The sequence below is a fragment of the Synchiropus splendidus genome, chromosome 10 (assembly GCF_027744825.2).
Source record: "Synchiropus splendidus isolate RoL2022-P1 chromosome 10, RoL_Sspl_1.0, whole genome shotgun sequence".
NCBI lineage: Eukaryota > Metazoa > Chordata > Actinopteri > Syngnathiformes > Callionymidae > Synchiropus > Synchiropus splendidus.
In genome coordinates, this window is record NC_071343.1 from 1,456,156 (window position 1) to 1,477,550 (window position 21,395).

The 21,395-nt window shown below is 53.1% G+C and overlaps 3 protein-coding genes across 5 annotated transcripts; 2 read left to right on the forward strand and 1 right to left on the reverse strand.

The window, feature by feature from the left end:
• Positions 1-708: 708 nt before the first annotated feature.
• Positions 709-3,881, forward strand: LOC128766370 (ankyrin repeat and SOCS box protein 9-like). 2 transcript variants are annotated; one of them, XM_053877943.1, is made up of 7 exons: positions 709-880; positions 937-1,016; positions 1,079-1,186; positions 2,296-2,446; positions 2,507-2,641; positions 2,830-3,021; positions 3,092-3,881. In XM_053877943.1, the coding sequence occupies exons 1-7, from the start codon at positions 721-723 to the stop codon at positions 3,214-3,216; spliced, it is 951 nt and encodes a 316-aa protein (XP_053733918.1). In that variant the 5' UTR covers positions 709-720; the 3' UTR covers positions 3,217-3,881. The 2 variants fall into 2 exon arrangements, with proteins under 2 accessions (XP_053733918.1, XP_053733917.1); XM_053877942.1 differs by having other exon boundaries at positions 2,296-2,641.
• mospd2 (motile sperm domain containing 2) lies at positions 3,546-13,752 on the reverse strand. The gene is made up of 15 exons (XM_053877933.1): positions 13,447-13,752; positions 13,319-13,376; positions 12,971-13,126; positions 12,295-12,381; positions 11,778-11,932; positions 11,138-11,198; positions 11,020-11,058; positions 10,813-10,937; positions 9,615-9,788; positions 6,628-6,746; positions 5,083-5,176; positions 4,810-4,906; positions 4,622-4,739; positions 4,453-4,555; positions 3,546-4,131 (listed from the first exon to the last, which is right to left on the reverse strand). The coding sequence occupies exons 1-15, from the start codon at positions 13,477-13,479 to the stop codon at positions 3,997-3,999; spliced, it is 1,554 nt and encodes a 517-aa protein (XP_053733908.1). The 5' UTR covers positions 13,480-13,752; the 3' UTR covers positions 3,546-3,996.
• fancb (FA complementation group B) lies at positions 13,338-21,106 on the forward strand. Of its 2 annotated transcripts, none has more exons than XM_053877928.1 (8): positions 13,338-14,734; positions 14,837-14,992; positions 15,062-15,151; positions 15,894-16,022; positions 17,443-17,609; positions 18,415-18,803; positions 18,867-19,104; positions 19,216-21,106. In XM_053877928.1, the coding sequence occupies exons 1-8, from the start codon at positions 13,856-13,858 to the stop codon at positions 19,604-19,606; spliced, it is 2,439 nt and encodes an 812-aa protein (XP_053733903.1). In that variant the 5' UTR covers positions 13,338-13,855; the 3' UTR covers positions 19,607-21,106. The 2 variants fall into 2 exon arrangements, with proteins under 2 accessions (XP_053733903.1, XP_053733904.1); XM_053877929.1 differs by having other exon boundaries at positions 13,339-14,734; positions 15,065-15,151.
• Positions 21,107-21,395: the final 289 nt, after the last annotated feature.

A 21,395-nucleotide genomic window follows, 5' to 3' on the forward strand; every position in this document is an offset into this window, starting at 1 on the left:
CTTCACAGCTCCAGATGAAAAACAAGAGTCAGACCTCTGACTCAGAGTCACCAAAACAGACCAGGAGGTCAGTTGTAAAGGTGAGGAGAGGACTGAGAAGGAGCAGGTCCACTCTCTTTTCTCTCTCATTTCCCCAGAGGTGCACCAGTTATCGGGGCGGCGCCTGACCTTCCCGACCCTCGGTCAGAGGCCGTGCTCCACCTGGACCCTTCTTTCTCCCGGATCTGCCTCATCTAACCAGAACCTTCTCTCACGCTGTGAAAACACCAGGCCTGCCAGGGAGGTGCGGCACCTGGGTCCGGCCAGGCGCCATCTTGATCTGTGCAGGTGGAGGAAGAGCTGAGCCAGAAGCTTTCACTCCTCCAGCCATCGAGGGTTTCGACACAAGATGAAGGCACCAAACTGAGTGTCCCCTCTCCTCACATGTCTCCTGAGCGTTCCACCCTGAGGTTATTTGGAAGACAAACAGAGCGCAACATCAAAATGGATGGAACTTGTTCAGGCTCCTCTGCTGTGACTCACAGCAGCCAGTCCAGAGGAAATGCTCCTCACATCTGACAAAGCTTGTGAGGTGGCCCCGCCCCCGCGCCGCCCAGTGTCACGTTACACGCGCTGGCCCGACCTGCTCCACAGGCTCCTCTCTCTCTCTCTCTCTCTCTCTCTCTCTCTCTGTGTGTCTCTGCACCAACCAGCAGCCACCAGCTCCTTCCTGCAGGGCAAATGCTTTGTCTGACAGGAAGTGATGTCAGGGCCGCTCAGGAGGAACTAATGAGAAGCAAATGTTTGGCAGAAGTTCCTGAAAGAGCTGCTGAAGAGCGGGACATGTCTGCGTGCGAGGACGAGCAGGCGCCGCGCTTCTTCTCCAACGCTCTGATGAGCGGTGAGTAGCAGCCTCGCCTCACCTCACGCTCAGCCTCACCCTGTGTTTGGCCCCAGAGCCGGAGTCGGACTGGTCCCCCGTCCACGACGCCGCCTTCAACGGGCGGGTCCTGGCTCTGCGGAGCCTGGTGGCCCAGGTGGGACAGGCCTCCGCCGCTGCACGGCCGCTCACCGGCGCTGACCTCTGCCCTCCTGACAGGGAGCCTGCGTCAACCTCAGCACCCGGGAGCAGCTCACCCCCCTCCACGCCGCCTGCCTGCAGGGACACGCCGCCTGTGTCAAAGTCCTGCTGGAAAACGCCGCAAACGTCAGTGAGACTTTCCTCTTTTTCTCCGTCATGAACCAAGAGATGTAGGGAAGAACCTCTTTGATGTTTCCTCCTCGTGCTGACGTTCATACTTTGTTGTTGCTCACTGGTCCTGGTGAGACGGGGGGTGTGAGGCCGGGGGGCGTGAGGGGTCTCCAGGTTGGTACGTCACTAAGTCGGAGGTGACGGGCTGAAAACTGGAGCTCAGCCGCTTGTGTTTGGATCCAGAAGTCAAGCGAGACTTTAAAGAGACGACACGCGTGAGAAGGTGTCGCGCCTGGACCTGCCTTGAGGTCGGGGGGTGGGGCGGGGGGGACTTCAGGAACTCTAGTCTAAGGGCTCTGAACCTGTCTGATCTGGAGGCCCACCTTACTCCGAACTAATGGACGTGGGCCCAGTCAAGTCATAGAACTGATTCATAACTCTTATATCATATTGAATCTACTCGCACGTAAACAAACCAAACCTTCTGATCATCACAAAGATATTTGTCATGGAAAAGTCCAACCAGCAGCAGAAGCAGCTGCAAGTCATGGTCATCACATTTACTCATGAAAAAAATAAAGAAAAAATACACTTGATGCAAACTGTTGAGAAAATTGGAAAAAACTCAATACAATTCTGAATAAAATAAATATGATGAAACCATGTTTAAATATCATGAAACAAAAACAATATATTTTATTTAAACTCCAAAGAAGATACAAGTGAAGTGTAAATGAACGTCATTCATTTTCAAAACTGCTCCAACAGGTGAACAGTGTTTCCTGTAGGGGGCGCCATCGCTTCCTTTATCATTGTTCCTTGTGGTTGAGACTCACTGGTCCAGTCAGCAGCATGATCAAGTCTGGTGAGAGCCAGGTCGGTGAAGCTCAGTGGCGTGGTCTGACACAAGACAGATGGATGGGATGCAGACAGGAAAGGTGCACGAGGAGCCAGTCAGACTGGCACCTTTGGCCCACACAGCAGAACACAGGACCCAGCTCTCCACACACGACAGCGTTAGGATCCATATCAGGACAGTGGTCCTAATGTAATGGCCAAAACTACTCAAAACTGAGCTCATCTGGAACCGAAGTGAAAACCGGGCTGGTCGGGTGTCTCCTCAGGTGAACCTGACCTCGGTGGACGGACACACGGCGCTGTCACACGCCTGCGGTGGAGGACGAGCCAGCTGCGCCGCGCTGCTGCTGCGGCACGGCGCCGCGCCCGGCGGATCCAGCCCGGCCAGCTCTGCCATGCACGTGGCCGCCGCCAGAGGTCAGAGGTCAGCCGCTGATCCAGCAAGCCCAACCTCACCGGTGGCCGACCCTCTGCCAGGTCAGCCCGGCTGCATGGAGGCCCTGGTCCGGCACGGCGCCGACGTGGATCAGCGCGTCCCTCCCTCAGGGAGCCCCCTGCAGGTGGCCTGCTCCCATCAGCATCTGAGCGCCGCGGAGAAGCTGCTGCAGCTGGGTGACTGTCCTCGTCGCCAACCACACTGACATTTCGGTTCATTTTTCATGATTTATTTCACGTCAGAGTTTCAAAGCTCATTTCTTTTCACTCTTAACTTCTCTTTTCGGCCCGAGCGTGTGGTGACCTGACGTATGGAGAGCAGATGACTAGCACTGTTGGTCTAACTGGACCCGACTCCTCCTCAGGCGCCTGCGTGAACTCGGCGGCCTCAGGTGACTCGCCGCTCCACATCGCCGCCCGTCTGTCCCACCAGGAGATGCTGTCTCTCCTGCTGAGCCACGGGGCCGACCCCCGCCTCAGGAACCGGGAGGGCAAGCGGCCCGTGGACCTGGCGCCGGCGGGCAGCGCGGCGGAGCAGCTGCTGACACACGCTGGAGGTACTTGAGCCCGACGCCGGAGCCACGTCCCCGGCTAACGGCCTCTTCTGTCCGGCCCCCGTCCCAGCAGGGCCCACTCTGATGCAGCTGTGCCGGCTGCGCATCAGGAGGACGCTGGGAAGGACCAGGCTGGGCGTGATCCATGAGCTGCGCCTCCCCACAGAGCTCCAACTCTATCTTCTCTTCCAGACCTGAGGAGCGTCAGCCGCAACTGCATGTCCAGTTCTATAAAACCTGTTGTCAAATCCAACGACAACAAAAGCTCCAGAAGTCAGAGACTGGACCAATGGGACTGAAGTGTGTTGTATCCTCATGTTGGTGAAGAGGAGATTAAAGAGTGTCACTTACTGCGGGAATGTTGCGCTCTGAAAGGACCCCGGAGCCATTTGTTCTGGAAAAGCGGGGCCCTAAGATCAGAAAGGTTCAGGACCTCTTGTCTAAGATCAGGCTGGAGAGCATGTTACGGATCTAGAGCTTCATGTCCTCTGAGAGCTCAGCAGACAGTCAGGACGTCCTGAGCCACGCTCCGCCGCTGGTGTCTCTCCCAAGCTGCTCCCTGCACCTGCAGACTCTGAAGTGAAGCAAGCGTTGGAGCACCTCAGGACAGGTGCAGACGGACACCCTTGTCCACGTGGGCCTCACCTGGAGAAGACTGGCGCCGTGTGTGAATGAGTCCAGGCCATTGCACTTTTGGAAAAAAAGTTTATTATTTACAGGCTTATATAATTATATAAAAATCGAATTGAGATCACAAAAATATCAGATATTTTCTACATGCCATCTTTACAATAAATACACATTTATTCTCCTCTATTACAGTCTGTAAAATACAATGATCACGAGCCTCGGTGGTAAAAAACAAACAGTCCTCTTGGTTCCTAAGTGCTGGAGAGCTGGAGTCTCCTGAGCCCCGGGCAGGCGGTCCTGCACCCCTCCCCCCCACAGTGTCCAGGCTGGCGGCAGGCGGGTCGGAGGTCAGGCCATTTTGTGGAAGCACCATAGATTGAAGGCGGCGAGAAGAGCCACCATCCCCAGCAGCAGAGTCTGGAGCCACAGACAGGTGCCGAGCCTCTGCTCCACCCTGGCGGCGCTGGCCGTCAGGCGCAGGAGCTGAGCAGGGACACGGACAGCAGTCAGACCACAGAGCAGCAACAGTCAACAGCCTCCGGTCTGGATCAGCGGTGGCTTTGTTTCGCTCCCTCTGCGACTCAGCTCCACTCTGGAGCGTCTTTTTGGAACTCATTCTGACACCTCCCTGTAGGAGGCGCCGCACCACATTAGCGTATCCGTCGTCACCAGCACACCCACACAACAGACTTCCTCTCCAGGAACCGCAGCATGTTCCGGCCCTCAGAACCACTGAGCAGCTCTGACGTCACTCTCTGTTCCCGCGGCTCAAACATCCGAGCCCCGACCCTCAGACTCACTCACCGCTGCGTGCAACTCCTGCTGCCTGCCGTGTCCGGCATCCTCGAGCTCGCCCCCCAGCGGGCCGGCTGGCGGCTTGGTGCTCTCCAGAACGTGACAGCGCAGCCTGCGGACAGACACGAGCCGATGAGCCGAGACGGCCGGGAAGAGGGCGGCGTGGCCGCGAACCCACCTGTGCTCCATGATCTTGTTTCTGGGAACCTCCTTCCAGAACTGCGCCAGCTCCTGCCCCACGTTGTCCATCTCGGCCGCCATGACCAGGAAGCGGTCCTGAGGAGACGCCTGAGAGCCTGCCAGCGTCAGACAGTGAGCACCGGAGTGTGAGCTCAGCTCAAGCATCAGGCCCAGGCGCTGCACTACCTCCATGTAAGGACACCACGATCTCCACCAAGGCTCCCGGCTCACAGCAGCTGCTGCTGGGCTTCACCCGGTACTTCTCTGGAGCCGTGGTCCTCACCTGCACACCAGAACAACAGATGACCTTCCATGACCTCACACACACGGAGGACGACCAGCGTCGACTTTCAGATCAAACTGGCAAACACTGTGATTTAGTGATAAAGCTGGAAAAGAAAGACTCAAAGAAGCAACAATGCGAGACGGAGTCGACATCCTTATGAGCCTCACACTGACCTTGAATGCCAGGGGACTTTTGGCAACGTTGCTGAGGATAATGAGGCTTTTCCTCTCGGTGTCTCCAGGCCCGAAGCTGAGCTCCTCTGCAGGGCTGGAGGAGGCAGAGACAAAGTCACGACTGGATGAGGTGTATTCCACAGTGGTGCTGGACAGATGACACTGTGGTGACTTTCAGCCTGAGGAGGATTTCTCTCATGCTGAATAAACACAACTCACTTCAGCAGCATCAGAGTGTTGCAGCTGGACGTTGTGTTGTGCGTGAGTGATTCAACCCAGACTTTGGTTTCAACCACGTTTCAGGTCGAGGGGGCAGTAGCTGAGGTGAAGGAGCCCAGACCTCCCACAGCACTTTGGCCTGAGGGTCCTCCTCACATCTCCACCTGGAGGTGCTCCTCTGAGTCTCTCCTGGATGACAGAGAAGCTGCAGGCGGGAGGAGAACCCCCCCCCGAGAGCTTTGTCTCCTGGCTCAGCTCTTTCCTCACCACAGTCCTCCATTGTGGGGTCTCATCTCCTGCTTGGATGGGATTTCACAGCCTCTTCTGCCTCGAACTTCGAGGAGCTGATCCTCATCAGAGCGGGGAACGATTAGTTGTGACTCGGGTTCAAGGGTCAACAGCACATGTGAGGACCTTCCCAGAGCCGTTAAAACGCTGCAGCAGCTACGTTCTTCAGTCCACCGGGACACTGGTTCCTCCTGAAATACCCTGCCTTGTTTTGTCAAACCTTCAGCTCCCAGATGATCAAAGCCCCTCCCCGCCCCAACTCTCCTTGGACGGGCCCCAGCCTGGAGTCAGGAGGACTCATTCAGACGGGTTTATCAGCAGAAGTCACAGCTCGGGGCTGTCACTACTCCCACATCGCAGCCTGCCCCAGAACAGACGCCTTCATGCTTCCTCACCGCCGCCGCAGCTTATTTTAGGGTCAACAGCATGTGCAATTGAAGACGCCAGGATTGGAGTCCTGTCGCAGCCATTCTCTGCATTAAACACCTGCTGGAGAGGCTCCAACGCTGTCAGGAGAAGTGCAGCTCCTCACAGAGCATGTTCCTTCACTCCTCACTGAAGTGGATTATTGAGCGCTCTGTCACTGATTCCTTAGCAGTTAACGGTTAACACCTCCACACTCCGTGATCAATCGACCCCTGGCAACCGTAAGTCACGTCCAGCACTGTGTCCACCAACAGCTACACGCGTCTCTGTCGACCGGGCCTCGCCTCAGTGAAGCGCTCGGGAAGGTGGTGAAAGAGGGCGGCGGTGTGACGCTGCCGCTGGGGGGCGAGCGCAACGTTGGGCTGCCTCACCAGGGATGTTGTGGTGATGACATCACACTGTACCGTGTGGTGCACCTGGAGTTTGCCGACTGAGAATGTCACACTTAAGTAATAAAATACAGAAATATATGCCTTATTTAGTCCTGCGATGAATGGAGCCACATGTAAAATCTTTCCCGTGGATCTAAAAATGTACTTGGGCTGATGTGAAACGTCACATTCCACCCTGACTGAACTTGACAGCTTCAGCACGGCGGAGGTGAGCTCCTACCTGACCTCCAGCAGCTGACCCTTGAAGGTGGTGTTGGGCTTCCTGGCTCCCCTGAACCGGACGCACACCTCCGCCTTCTCTGCGTCCTCCGTCCTCGTGCTCTCCTCCATGAAATTCACCTGCAGCAACAGAAGCGGCCTGGTTAGTGACAGACAGGAAGAGCGGACCTGGTTCCTGCCGTCCAGTCAGGACTCAGAGAGGGAACAACTACATGCTTGGGCGATTTAGAAGGCTGACTTGTACAAACGGAGGCCTAGATTTCAGCCTCAGATCAGGCCTCCGAGACGCAGAGCAGATGAGAGACGGAAAAAGTGGTACGCACTAACTGCGGCGGGACGAATTGGGGAAGTGATGCTCAGATGACAGGCAGAACACCGGAGCGAGGTGAAGGGGAGTCCAGTGTGCGGCTCGCCGTGGAGGCAATGAAGACATGGAGAGAAACATGGGCTGCAGTCAAAGTGTTTATTCTTCATGATAAAGTGCACAATCAAAGTAAAAATCCAAACATGCAGAAATTAAAAAAGATGAAATAAAGATTACAGCTTGACTGTAGTTGGAGGCGCAGCCTTCTGGACTTGGACCACGAGTTCGTCATTAAAATGCGTGTAAAACACTCAATGGAAAATCAAAATGAAGTTTACACAGTGTGTAAGACCTGAAATGCAGCAAGAGAAAACACCAACATTGGAGAGTGCTGTTAGGGCCGGAGTGTCACGCGGCTACAGCGCGTGTTGGAGGCACTCGTCCATCAACTTCCGCGTGAGGAATTGAAATGATTCGTTGCATTAAAACCTTACTGTCGGTAACAGTAGCGACCTGAGTGGAGTTTGAAACGGCTGGCGCGTCGTGTATCAAGAGGTTAGCGTCTGCACAGCAGCAGCGGTTACAGCACAGGACTCGATTAAAGGACTGGGATTAAAACGTGGCGTCCAGGACAGGCGGAAGGACGCGGTGGCGTCCGCGGACCGAGAGGGAGGTGAACTCTCCTGAGTGCACCTGCCTGGGCCTCCGTGTGTGTGGGGCCCCCCACTGCCTTACCACCGCCAGCCCTTGTTTCAAAACAGAGAGAGAGGCAGTTAGCTTCTCCGAGCCATCACGTTAGCGGCAGTCCAGAAGAAGCCATGCGGGTGAGGGGGCGGAGAGACGGGCTGGGCGGGCAGACAGACTGGTTAGGGAAGCTTTGGAGAGAGCAGGCAGCTTCCTCTGAGCTGCTCTCAAAACATGTTCAAGGAAGGTGATCACAAGCGCTGAAGCTCAACCGTCACTCTCAACGTTGGAGGCGCCGGGCGCCACTAAACCCCGTCCTCACCCACTGCAACAACACAGTCTGTCACGACCATTGTGATGGTGAAGCCACGTAAAGGACCAGAGCACGTGAGCTCAAGCTTGCCAAGAGAAAGTTGTCAGGCAAGTGCCGCAGCCTGATCATGTGACAGCTTTTCTGTCAACGCCGACTACCTAACTCGACACTAGAACCCGACTCCCTCTCGCTGCTGTGAACTAGATCCGGACCCACAGGTGTGGCGAGCCTCCTGCCCCGGAGCCAGCCAGCGACGGAACCAAGTCAACATGAGCGCCTCAAACACTCTGACGGTGGGGAGGTTCCACCTCATGCAGGGACCGATCATCTTACCAAACAAACCTCAAAGCAGTTTCATTCTAAAGCCTGAATCTGGATGGACATCTTTCTCTAGGAGTCTAGGAGACAGCCCTGAAGATCCCCATCATTGGAGCTCATCCTTCACACACATCAGCATGGCAGATTAGCCAAGTTAGATCTGAAGCGCGGGTCTGAGAGTAGATCTGTCGGCAGAGACTAACGTGATCGCAGCTCTGTCGCGTCACAGATCCATGACACGAGCGCTGTCGCACTAAACACCTGCCACGGTGCCGGTTCACAGACAGAGTCTTCTGAACACTGGTGCAAGCCGCCGGGCGGGTGTCGCTGGACGCGACGCTAACTAGATTACAGCCAAGGTGAGAGGGGGCACAGCTTTGAACGTGGCCTCCGGTGGTGATGTAAGCTCCGCCGTGCGACCAGTGGGAGTGGACCATGAATAGCAGCCTCACCCGGCAGACACCAGCAACCTGAGGCGGGTTTCACTCTCATCTCTGACGGCCAAAAACCCGAGAGTTTAGAGCTTTTCTGAAAGAAGTGAGATGACTGGACCGAAACCAGAATACCTCACTAATGTCTTCAAGCCGAAGACACTTGGATCATCAACTTTGGCCACGGCTTCTATCACCATAAGTACATCAGTCCCCAACTACTCAAAACCAAGTTTCTTAACCTCTCTGTGACTGTCATTGCACTGGCTGAAATGTGCCTTTTCTCCAGCAAACCTTCAATATTCAGTGAGTTTCTGACTGTAACAACAATGAAAGTGAATGAGAAACTTGGCTTCTGATGAAAATGCAGTGGCTCTCAGACTCATTTTCCCACTCAGTAAACAATGGGCGTCGCTCTCCTCCGCTCTCTCAGCGACACATGTTCTCTGTTGTCATGTGCACGCGTCATTGGGAAGCCTCCCGCAGGAGTGCAGTGGGACCAGAAGCACGGACACTTGGACGTTGTCACATGGTGTTTGAACAAACCATGCAGGAGTCACAGTTATCTGGAGCGTCAATAAAGGCTTGAATAAAGGCTTGAATGACAGCGGTTTCCATTAGCGCTATTGAGGTTGTTCCATAAACAAAAGGACACTTGTGTGAGCTGTTATGAGTTCAACACAACACAGCAGCCCTGTGCCGTGTTGACAGTCAGGACAGGATACAGGACTTCACGACCCCCAGTATCCACGTCTGAGATCACCTGCAGGCCTCACCCTCACCCACGACCTCATCCTCTCACCTGCCCATCTTTTCACTGAGGTCCATCTCTGCGTCTCAAGCAGACGGAAGTCAACACTGGCCAAATGATTGTTGGATCACAAACAGAGGAGGAAAGGGGGGAGCGGTGTTAGTGGGCGGGGGGAGACGGACTGTACCTTTTTGGCCTTCACGGCGGTCTCCGAGCTGTAGCTGGACTCCAGGGTGTCTCTGCCCTCCATTTCGCCCTCTTTGCTCTCCGTGTCGTCCTCGCTGACGATGGGCCCGTTCTCACAGAGAGGCGTCTGGAAGTCGTCATCCGGGAGCGGAGGGTAGCTGTACTTGAAGGGGTCCTGGGATCATGGGAGAAGACTCTGTCACAGCAGCAATGTGACAAGGGAGCTGCTGCTACTGTGTTCCACTTTAGTTGACTTTTGACAGCAGGCGCCTCTCACACACATAAACAGAGAACTGTGGTCACATGACTTCCATCGTGGGTCTGTGAGGAGCTTCCTCTTTGACCCTTCCCTGGCCTGGCTGAACACATTCATGTCACCAACAGCTCTCACCCTGTCGCAGGCACCTGCCACTTGTTCTTGAGGGGAAGCAGTTTGTTCTCAGGTAAAAAAACACCATCAATTATAGGACGGAAACCTCAATTTAGTATCAAAATTGTGTTATACATGGAGTAATTATAGAGCCTTAAAAGAAAAATTATCTTAGCTCAACAGCCACATTACGTTTGAAACAGTTCAGGGTGAAAACCTCCAGCAGACGAGAGCCTCTTAAGACACACATCCAAAATAAATGCAGGAGATAAATATGAACCGTCTTGACTGGCTGGAGGGGGAAGTACATGGATGTCACGGTGAGCTTCACATTTGGTGTCGAGCGGTTTGCTAAAGAGGAGCGCTGAACACAGACAGACAGGTGGAGAGAGGAAACCGACGGGGGCGAGGTACAATGCTGCACACGATTGCATTTTTCAACTCTCGAGTGACGTACAACTGAGTCACTGTTGCATCAGGAACCGTCAAGGTTTCATCTCACCACGTCCCATTTGCCTCAAATATTCTAACTGTCTTGTGACCCTCCGCACAGCTTCCTCTGTGACATGATCAGCAGCATTTTGGTGGAGCTTTTCACACTCCTCCCGCAAAGGTGCTATCTTTGCGTGCGAGTGTGTCACTTCACACAGCAGGAGGGCGTTTAGGGGGCGCCGCAGTCGCACAAGTGCTTCAAAAACAGCCATATTTTCCCCTGGAACCAGTCTCTGATCGCTACCGAGACTCCTGACCGAAAACAGTGGTCACCCATGTGCCAGCAAGCCACAGCCTCCGTGTCGTCTCAGAAGTTAAAAAACATGTCAGGACCCACCGTCCCACCCATGTGCGGCGGCAGGTACTCCAGGCCGATGAAGTTCTGGATCTCAGCTCTGGAGGCGAACTTGAGCTTGCTGATGGCCTCCGGACCCAACCACGACTTGACGATTCTCCACGCCGCTAAAGTGGGACGGGAGCGTTTTATTGAAAGGTCATAATGAGATTAGCGCACAATGTTCAAACAGAGGAGGCTTTGTGTTACCGTTCATGATCCAGGGCATGTCCACGATGATCATTTTGGCTGGACAAAAGGAGAAACTGTCCATGTGAGAAACCAGTCATCAGCTCAGACACGAGCGGAATATTAACACGCTACTTACAAAGAAACTTTGGATAGTAGACTTTGAAGCAATTGATAATGTACTTCACAAAATCCATGTCCTGCAATATGAAATGAAAATTTAGTCGCAAGGAGGTTTGACACTCAGTTGCACAGAAAACCAACAGTTTCAGGTAACACAAGTGGCATTAGAAGATGCTTCACCGGGACATGATTTGAGTTCACTGGTGACCAAGACGCTTGTGAACTGAACAGCATCACCTTCAGAGCTAGAGATTCATCTTTGCTGGCTAATTCCCTGGAAGCCTGACTGTCATGCAGGAGACTCACGAGCAGCCCATAATGAGATCACGCCGACTTCCTGCTCCGGTCAATAAGCCTGCTTTGAGCGTAGCCATCAATTTCTCGCACATATGTGTCACACGGCTGTCTGTTTTCAGGAATTATATGGTTCGAATTGAACCGACTGGTCGCTGCAGGTAGACAGCCTCACCACACAGGCCGAGTGGGCGGATTAGACTGTCTACTTGGACGGACCAATAGGACTCGGCGGCGACAGTAATCTCTAAAGTAGAGGAATAGAATCAAGTCCCAGGAGGGCCACCGCGACCCCTGAGCCACAAGGCAGGTGGATGGCTCCTCAGTGGTTTACAAAACAAACAGTTCAATGAAAGACTCACGATATTGCCAATGCCAGACTCGGCCATGTCGAACACGACGGTCAGCGGCATCCCCGGCTCTTTCTTGGCGTAGCGCTCCAGCCAGAAGGCCACGTACTTCTTCTTGTCCATGATGGTCTTGGGGTCCTTCACATGCAGCTTCACTTTGAACCAGACTACACACAACGAACGAGAGTGAGCGACACGTGTAAACTGTGGTGTTATACAAAACATGACAGAAACATGACAAAAGTGAAAAAGAAATCGAGCTAATCACACAAAAAATTACATTACTCTCAGCTCACGTTTAAGACTGCTACAGAAAGGACACGCCGTGAAAGTGCTGAGATCACTGGTGACTCATCAAAGAGAGGCTATTAATGAGAGCGTGGGAGAGCAGCCCTCTCCGGGTGTCTAAATCTAAACGTTAGCAGAACTGGCCCATCTCTGATCAGGGCGGATTAAAGATGAGGACTGATAAAACTCTTCTCTGGAAGCTGTTCTGGGAGGCCAAAGCGTCGTTCAACCATGTACATACAAAGCTTGTTCCCTTCCTTGTCATAGCCATGGAGGTAGACGGCGCCGGTCTCAAACATCCATTTAGGAACGGTGCTCTCGGAGAGATCTAGGAACAGAACGAAGGAAGAAAAAAACAGTGAACAGACTTTCCTTTGTTTAGGTTTGTTTAGATTAAGTGCAGAACAAGGGGGGTTGTATCTTTTAAAAGAGTGGCGCGCTAGATAACAACATTTCCCGTCAGCCATGACATAATATCTGCACAGACCAGTTCATATTCCTGTCAGCAGAACTGTTTCAGCAATATTTACAGTGAAGGCACTGAGGCTGTTTCAGTTGAAAACTAACAAACAAGCCAGTCTGTTTGACTTCTGACAGAGAGCCCAGGGCCACCAATCATCGGGACGTTTACCCCAAACGCAACTGCCAGACCAACTGAATAAATGCACACAGACGTACTGTAGGACAGGCACAGTGGGGGCTGTTCTCCATTCATTACAAGCTGGTGTGTGCACAATGAACGGAACTATTCCTCTGCAGCTTAAAGAGCTCGGCAAAGCAGTTCCACTCCTCACCACATCTGACAAAGTGTGTCAGAGGCTGTGTCCCACTCAGGCGCTCAGGTTCAAACCGCTGACCCACTTTCCCGGAGTGAAATGAAACTTTCCTTTTTTCACCTCGTCAGCATGAACTCTCACCGTTAACGGCAAACTCCTTCCTCCACTGAAAACTCTCATCGATCATTTTCAGGGCGTCGTCGACAACATAGAGCCTCCAGGTCAGGTAGCCCTCCACCAGACTGTCATCCTGCTCCAGTCTCTCCACGTCCCTGGGGTCGTACTTGTCTGCCGAGTCTGGGGAACAAAGACACTTTGATTCCTTCCCACTGCTCCCCAGGAGCTCCTGCGCTACATTTCGATCTCGTTTATAGCGCGTGAAATCCGCTCCGATTTGTGGTAATAACCTTGCGCCGAGTGCCAGCTTTGATCAGATCAGTTTGCTTTAGATCGATATCACCAAAGTCCCCGCAGCAGATCTGCTGTTACCTTGGAGAAAGTCAGCCTGGAACCTCCGCCTCGTCTCCTCGATCTTCCTCCCCATGTCCTGCCATGAAAGTCGCACACATGAGAAGAGGAGGACACGGCGAGGCGCCCGCGCGCTAGCCTGACATTACCAGCTCTCCGTTGTGCAGCTCGAGTTCAGCCATGCTCGAGCGTCGCCGGGTTTCCTTCTTCTCCAACTGCCAGTTCCTCGTTGAGCTACGCGCAGCTACGATGAATCACGGCAGTGTGCGGACTTGACGTCCTGCCATTTTGGCTCACGACCTGACCACGCCTCTCGGTTGTGAGTGCTAACGACAGGAAATATGAGGAGACGGACTCAGGGGGAGTGAGAGGCGCTGTTCAGAGTGGCAACGCCGGGCAGGCGAGGTTTGGAAGCTAATCACTTTAGCTTGAAATCGCTTGTTGACATGTCCGACTCCCACAATGCAGCGCGGCGCTGACGTCACGCCGGCGCGCTGAGGCGGTTCAGAGCGGAAGTTTTGAAAAGCGGCCGTGTAAACAGCGTGTTCGCGCCGGGTTATGGACGCCACGGCTTCCCAGCTGCTTCAGCCTCACTTCGTGGCTATAGACGGGCGCGTCGCTCGCGTCACCTGCCGGCGGGCGGCTAGAAAACATCAGGTTTCGTGTCGCACGTTTTGGTTTGACGCGGACTCGAGGGCGTTTGTGGAGTCTCCAGCCGCGGAGGGAGTCAGAGAAGCAGCCGGCGGCGAGGTCCTCAGGTGTCAGCGCGCGTTCGACGAGGCGAGCAGGTGCAGTTCGGCTTGTGTTTTGTTGGAGAGTAAGCGAAAGAAAGGAGACGGTTTCCGCTACTGTCTCCTCCTAGCAAACACGTCAAACCACCTGCGAGCTAGTTTGGGCTTCACTCTGCCGTATCAGATAGACAGAAACGTGCGTGTGCTCCAGGGGCCGACTGTCGTCTGGGCTCGTGATGGACGTGTGTTTCATGTTCAAGCAGGAGAGGTGTGCCAGGCACCTGCGCCCCTATCGAACATCACCGTCGGACTACTGCCCGTCCAGAGAGGGCAAATATTTATACTGGGCCAGCAGGACCAGCCGGATGACTTCCCCACTGCTCCCTTGGTCGGCTCTTTTCTGAAGGATGGACAGACCTTTGATGGAACTCAGATCCTGCCTCAGCCGTACCTGAGTCTCACCACGTGTCTCCTGGTTCTGTCAGCGGACCGTGGTGACGGTGGTGTGCTGCGCTCCACTGCCGTCGTAGCAACTTCCAACCAGCAGCTTGTTTATTTGGAAAGTGGCGTGGTCCAAGACACGTGCAGGCTTCCCTTTGAGCAGCCGGAAGGTCTCGCCGAGGTGCACACGGGAAGAAACGGCCTCCTCATCGTGGTGTCATTCCATCATGGCAATGTTTGCGCCCTGTGGAAGGAAACCTTCCAGGTTCAGAGCTCTTCATCATCTATAATAATTGTGGAATGAATTCTCAAATTCTCCTCCTCAAGGATAGTTTTCCATGAGATGATGAAATGTTTTCCTTCTCAGGTGGCTGCCCAGTGGTCGGGTGTCGCCTCAGTTCACGTCGACGACTTCCTCAGGTGCGGAACGGAGCAGCTGCTTCTGCTTTTTAAAGATGGCAGTTCAGAGGGAAGCTCGCTGGACAGTTTCCTCATCACTGACCTCTGTGGCCTTTCCTTCTCTGTAAGTGAACCTGCACTCGTGTCCTGCTGTCCGCTCCTTCCCGCCTGCTAAGGTGCCGTCTTCCATCAGCAGGGTCCGGACCAGGAAGAAGGCAAGCCTCCTCTCCCGACTGCTGAGAACTATTGTCTCACACTTCGAGCTCTGGAGTCCAGACTGCAGGTCAGTCGTGTCGACAGCCAGTGAAAGCTGTGAAAACACGTGTGAGGGAAGCCTTGCAGGGCTCAGGCGAACCACGCTCAGATGCACCGTCTTCTTATTTTATCTTAAAAAGGCCTAGATTTATATATATATATATGTATATATATATATATATATATAACACTTTTCAGGACCACGGTGCGCGACCCTAAATCCATCCTTCACGTGTTCTTGTCATTTAGTTGCTATGATGTGTTTAAAAAACACAATTGTGCACTTCCCTGTTGTGAGTTTTTTTCCCCGCTTGTTGTGATGTTATCAACCGGTGCTGCGTTGAGATTAAGGGCCGCACCACAGATATATGGATCAATGGCAGACTTGTCCTCATGTGTGAGGCCTCTGACGGATAAAAACATGATTTGGAGTTTGACAATCTTCATGGTTGTAAATGTAAAATACGGAGCGATTCCAGGTGGTGATCTTTAGTGAGTGGAAAATGAGGAAGAGAAAATGCATCATTCATGCCTGTCTGAGAAAAAAACGAAATATTACGAAGGAAATTCTGTGAGGAGAAATATTTATATAGAAATTGAATGCCAGTATTTGAATCTGAAATAAAAATGATACACTTCCCTGCTGTTGAGAAGTGTCGAGGAATCAAAATGAGCTGATCCAAAGACAAGACGAAACAGCAGTGGAAGGTGAGTGAAGTGGCCCTGGCTTGGTCCCAGATCTCACCGTCAGAATGTGACCTGTCATTCAGAGCGGAGTGACCCGGCTGGAGGAGCTTCAGAGGGATGTGAGAGTGAAGGAGCGTGTGCTGCAGCAGTCGGTGCGAGCCCTGGTGGATGCTGCCGCTCAGAGGGAGCCCACTCTGACGCCACACCAACAGGTACTCAGCTTCCCTGCTCCTCAATGGCTTCAGCAAAGAAACGCAGTTCCAAACAAATCCAGCCGCTTCACCCCGAGTTGGTGAGATTTGCTCCGGCAATTGTCACTCAGGCTGATAAGTTGTCACATTGAAATGGCAGCTCAGTGAAGCTGTGACAGGCGGCGTTTGAAATGCCGCTACAGGCTTCCGGAAAACGAGATGAAAAACATCACAAACCTTCTGATCCTCGCCGTTTATTCAGGGTGCCGTCGCTATAATTAACTCAGATGAAGGTTCTGAACTCTGTCGTGCTTTTGTGGATTTCTCTAATGTTTATGAGCGTCTTGTCGTCCGGGGAAATGAAGAGCCTTGTGTTTAGTGTTGCTCACTGATGAGAGGAATCAACCTCGGTTCTGTCTGAGCTCTGAGGAGCTGATCATTTAAACTGTGGACCAGACCTGACAGAGGAGTAACAAGAGCTCGTCTGGCGAGGTGCGTGCTCCTCCTGACTGCTGCCTGACACCTCACTCATGTTCCCGCTGGCATGTGTGACTGCCATCGTCTGCTTGCTGTGCCTTCTGTGGGAGCATGGTTGCTATGAACAAAGGCTTGTTGTCAACGTAAATAGGACGACAGCAGGTTCACAGCGAGGGAACTTGGATCTGAACAAACCAGGCTCAAATCGAAGCCTATAACAAGCTCCACTGAAGAAGAAAGTTATGAGTCGACTTGGTTGCAAAAGAGTGAGAAGCTTTGCTGGGGAACAGGATCCATCTTCATTAGAATTTCAACAGAAACAGAGTCACTCTGCTGATGGATGACTTCCTGTCGGACGGGAAGAAGCACAGCAAGCTGGAGGAAATATAGTCTCTCTCTCTCTCTCCCCTCCTCTGCTCGTCCCTCCAGAGAACCTCTGGAGATTGAGTCAAAGGTGGACTGACTGGAATTCCCGAGCCACTCATCTGGGCACCTTCCTGTAGAAGAAGAAGTCAGCTCACTTGTGAAGAAGGTGTCCACTGAATTCCACCACCCATCCCTCTTTCTCAGGGTTTTTCCCCAGCGTTGGTGTCTCCTACAGAGGTTTGGGAGTCCACCTTAACGGTCTACCTTCAAAGGCAGGGAGAGACTGCTGACTACACATTGTGTTGCCCAAAACAGCTGGAGCATGGGGCCCCGAAAGCTCTGTTGAGAACTCTGGGTTACTCAGCAGCTTCACGTCTCGCTGACCTGAAGAGCCATGGCTGCTCTCCTCCATCCCTACACAACCTTCACGCCAGTCACTGAACACTGTTTTTATTCTCCTCATTCACCCACTTCTTTTTTGGGTGTGCAGCCATTCACTTTCCCAGGCAGCCGCCGCCGTCACCACTGTCTCACACACACACACACACAAACACACACGCTTGTCACAGCTGATCACAGTCAGCCATCTTCTGTCCAGGAAGGTCTGGTTCCACTGTGGGACAGTGATGATGAGTCGATGGATGAGTCGTCGCTGGAGGTGACGGAAGACGTGCCAGGGGAGGCGGCGAAACCCCGCGTTGACAAGCTCTGGCATCGGGTCCACCAGGACCGATTGGTGGTGGGAGTGATACTCTCTGCTGACACGTGAGCTCTCTTCTGATGCTGTTTGAGTGTGAGCCTGCTGGAGTTGGAGGCGCTGCATCTCACACTCATCACTCTCATACAGAAGATTTCCCTCCACCTCATCGCCCTCTAGTCGCACCTTCATCATGAACCTCACTGTGGTCCTTCATCTCCAACATCCTCTCTCTCTCCTCTCCACCAACCATCTCTCCTCCCTCACTTTGTCTCCAAACTTCTCCACATCCCTCTGATGGACTCATTTCTGAGCTGCTCCTTTCTCCCTGTAGCAACCTCAGTCTCTGACTCTTCTTGGTCTGACTCCCAAGTCTTGAAACCAGGAGGCCGTCGTCTCCCCAGTGCCTGCACTCTCTGGTTCACCTCCAACCACCTTGGTCCAACTCTGTCTCTCATCTCCACCAACCATCTGTCCTCCCTCACTTTGATCTTCCCCCAGTGACAACCTCAGTATCTTCCCCTCTGACACTTCTGATCTACCTCTCCCTCATCTTCTCATCCCTCCTCTCTCCCTGACTTGACATCTCACTACACGTCCGAGGCAGATTTCAAACGCAACCTCCAACATAGAAAACAGAACTAACATTTGCCTACCTGCCGCGACCAGGTGGCCACGTCTCCACGTGTCTTTATTCGCGTCTGAGTCCGCTTCAGCCTGTTTATCACTGAACTTAACATCAAATTCCTACGCTGACCTTCTGTCGACGGTCACCCGGGTTTAACTTGGTGCAGCCTATGAGTGGAGCGAGTGATGTTCCCATGCTGAAGTTGCTGCTGGACCCTCGGAAGCTGAGGTGCGTGTTTCTTCCAGGCCGCTGGCTGCGGTGACTTTATCCGTCGTGACGGCGACAGAAGCCAGTTTTGCACCTGCTGTCATCCACACCCAAGTGTTCAGGCTCCCCCCCGACGCCCCCCCGCCACCAGCCCCCGCCTGCCAGCCGCCGGCCAAGAGAAGCAAGCGGCAGGCCTCGGACGCAGTGGAGGATCTCCGCAGCGACAGAGTGGCTGTGACTGCTGTCACCAGCGTCGCACCTCTGCTCACCTCTGACTCCGTCAAGTGCCGCGTCATGCTCCATTACGTCCAGGGACCCAAGGCTGCCGCCCTCCCGAACAACCCGACGCCAGTCGTCCTTCCATGTGGCCTGATTCTTCTGGACGTCAGGCAAAGTTCCACCATGCGACTCCCGGACGACAGAACCGGTTAGAGTGAGCCCAAATCCATGCTGGTCGTGGATGTTTACGTTTGACGTGATCTGACCCCAGATGGTGCTCTAGAGGATCTTCTGAGTCTGCTGTCCGTCCTGGACCACTGGATCTTCCGTGTAGACTCCCCCGGGCACAGTCTCGGGGATGTGGACGGCTGGATGGAGAAGCGCTTGGCTTGTAGGAGATCAGAAGTCAACCCCGAGTATCTGATCAAGTCTTCAGAAGCTCCAGCTGCCGTGCTGCTGCAGTGGCAGCAACCAACTCCTTTCACGGGGGAGCTCACCGTCCACGGCAGGTAAACCCGTCACCATGACAACGAGCCTGCGCTGCAGGAGTCCAGTGATGCTGCTGAACTCAAGAACTTCTACTCTGTGAAGTGAATTGTCATAACTTTGTTTCCTTCCAGCCACTTGCAGATGCTCCAGTTCCTCCACTCCTTCCTGCCCTTCCTTCCGGACGCCTGCTCCGTGCGGCTCCTCAACAGATCAAGAGTCCAGCAGTCTGCTGCCAAACTTCCCGCTGCGCTGCAGGACGAGCTGCTGACAGTCCTGGAGTTTCTGTCTCTGCTGCAACCTCAACAGCAGGGAGACAAGCCTCCTGCAGACCAGGGGGACCCTGACCCTGGGTCGGAGGAGGGGCTCCGGAGGTGCAGAGAGGCCTGGCAGCAGGAGGCGCTGAGGAGTCGGGCCTGCTTGAGCCCCCTGTTGGATGTGGAGAGGTATCACACGCTCACACAGAGGTTGACCGTTGCCCAGCTGGAGACAGATTTAGCTGCTCTGGTGGCGACGCAGGATTAGAAATGGCTCCGAAATCTGTTCGCACTTCCGTCATGAAAACAGCAGCTACAAATAAGTCAAAGTCAACTTTCTGTTCACGTTTCTCGTCCGTGTTTCGTTCATTAAAAACATGGCTTCTTACGCAGCGTCTCGGCTTTCATCTTTGATAAGGTCACTAACTTGTGTGTGAGCAACACAAGTCCAAAAAGGCTGATGAGGAACACGTGATTCGGTTTTGGGGCAGATCTGTTGGTGTTTTGGATTTACGAACCGTTCATTCATTCTCACTTGCGGTCACCTGACCAGCTCCCGTTAAAAGACGAGCACAGGCCGGAAATCCTGGCTTCATCAACACAACATGCAGCGGACTTTCACGAGTCTGTTGTGTCAAATGTGAAGTTGCATGTTGAAAGTTTTCTGATTTATCCAACGCTGTGAGTCTGGACAGAGATCCTCCACATTACTGCCTCCTGATGGTGGGTTGAGCTTGTTGCGCTCTGGATATATTTGACACAAATAATATAGATAAATACATGTGGGGTGTCAAAGTCACAAACTGCATTGGTTCCCTCTTAACTTTTGGTCTTTTATTTTGTTATTTTTAGGAGCTAATGTTGGTATCTACTCATGCTGTTGAAGCTTTTTTGAAGTGCTACATTTATTCAAGCTTTTTATTTATTTTTTAAAAACATCTCTTGATCTGTTTTCCTCATGATACTTTTTGCACACGTCTCTCCCTTTGTCCAGTTGTTCCTCTGTTCTGAGTAACAGTTTCGGGTGTCGCTTTAGACTGGGGAGCTCAACCACAAAAAATAAAAGTGCTTGGTTTTCTAGGGTTACTAATCAGTAATTATGCTCTTTGCTGACTATTCCAGGGTAATAAACAGTCAGGCCTAGATGTTGATCAGTACTTGATAATGAAAAATAACTGGGTCATATGCTGGTGACACACGTGAATAGGCACTTCACTTGTAAGAATATAGTGTGACCCATCTTGAAAAATCCATTAATGAAGTTGCATTTAGTGGTAAGTCGAGGGGGCAGCTGCTGGAGTGAAGCGCCCCAGACTTCAGCTCTCAAGGTGTATGGGTGTGGAGGAGCTGAGGTTCTCCTGCTAGTCTCTCCTGGATGTCTGAGCTTCTTTCTCTCGGACAGTCTAGACAGAGAAACTCCAGAGCTGGTGACCCAGGTGAGAGGAGAAACCCACCAGTCCGTGGAGAGCTGTTTCTTCTGGCTCAGCTCCTTCTCCACCTCCTGACTGATGATGCTCACTTCTGATCATAAGCCTCATGACTGAGAGTGACTTGCTTCCCTGCAGCTGTGTTTCCAGGCATCAGAACCGTCAACAGGAGGCGCAGTCTGGTGCAGGTCAGTCTCTGACAGATGCGCTGGTGAGTCCTCTGGGCCACACATCTGGCCGGCGTCTTCCTCTGAAAGCTTTTCGGGATACTCTCCTCACGCTCGGTTTGTTTTGCCGTGAATGTTGTCGAGTTCAAAGTGTTTGGAGGTTTCCTCCTCTGACGCTGCTCCTCTTTCAAGTGCGCTTCAAACCCTCCCCGAAAAGCAACTTGGCACCACGGAGAAGGTCTTTGGAAGCTGCTGCGATGTGTGAAGGGGTTTTTTATTTTGACTCCTGAGGGAGCGCGGCTGTTTCCAACTTCCCTTCACACCTTTAATGCTTTTTCTTTTTGGCTCCCACTACAGAAATGAGTTTCCTGTCTCCAGCATGCTGCAGTGGACTCAGTGCGCTAAGCTAACAAGGGGTTTGCTAGCTCCTTGTTTGTCTCTGCTTCAGGTGGAACAGCAGGAA

Excerpts from the sequence above, each read along its gene's own strand:
- LOC128766370 (XM_053877942.1), top strand. The coding sequence starts at position 721 with ATGCTTTGTCTGACAGGAAGTGATGTCAGGGCCGCTCAGGAGGAACTA. Across the intron at positions 881-936 it reads CTCCAACGCTCTGATGAGCG|AGCCGGAGTCGGACTGGTCC; the intron begins GTGAGTAGCAGC and ends GTTTGGCCCCAG. Across the intron at positions 1,017-1,078 it reads TGCGGAGCCTGGTGGCCCAG|GGAGCCTGCGTCAACCTCAG; the intron begins GTGGGACAGGCC and ends CCCTCCTGACAG.
- mospd2 (XM_053877933.1), bottom strand. The coding sequence starts at position 13,479 with ATGGCTGAACTCGAGCTGCACAACGGAGAGCTG. Across the intron at positions 13,377-13,446 it reads AGCTGCACAACGGAGAGCTG|GACATGGGGAGGAAGATCGA; the intron begins GTAATGTCAGGC and ends CTTTCATGGCAG. Across the intron at positions 4,907-5,082 it reads AAAGTCCCCTGGCATTCAAG|GTGAGGACCACGGCTCCAGA; the intron begins GTCAGTGTGAGG and ends TCTGGTGTGCAG.
- fancb (XM_053877928.1), top strand. The coding sequence starts at position 13,856 with ATGGACGCCACGGCTTCCCAGCTGCTTCAGCCTCACTTCGTGGCTATA. Across the intron at positions 17,610-18,414 it reads GTGATACTCTCTGCTGACAC|GCCGCTGGCTGCGGTGACTT; the intron begins GTGAGCTCTCTT and ends TGTTTCTTCCAG. Across the intron at positions 18,804-18,866 it reads ACTCCCGGACGACAGAACCG|ATGGTGCTCTAGAGGATCTT; the intron begins GTTAGAGTGAGC and ends ATCTGACCCCAG.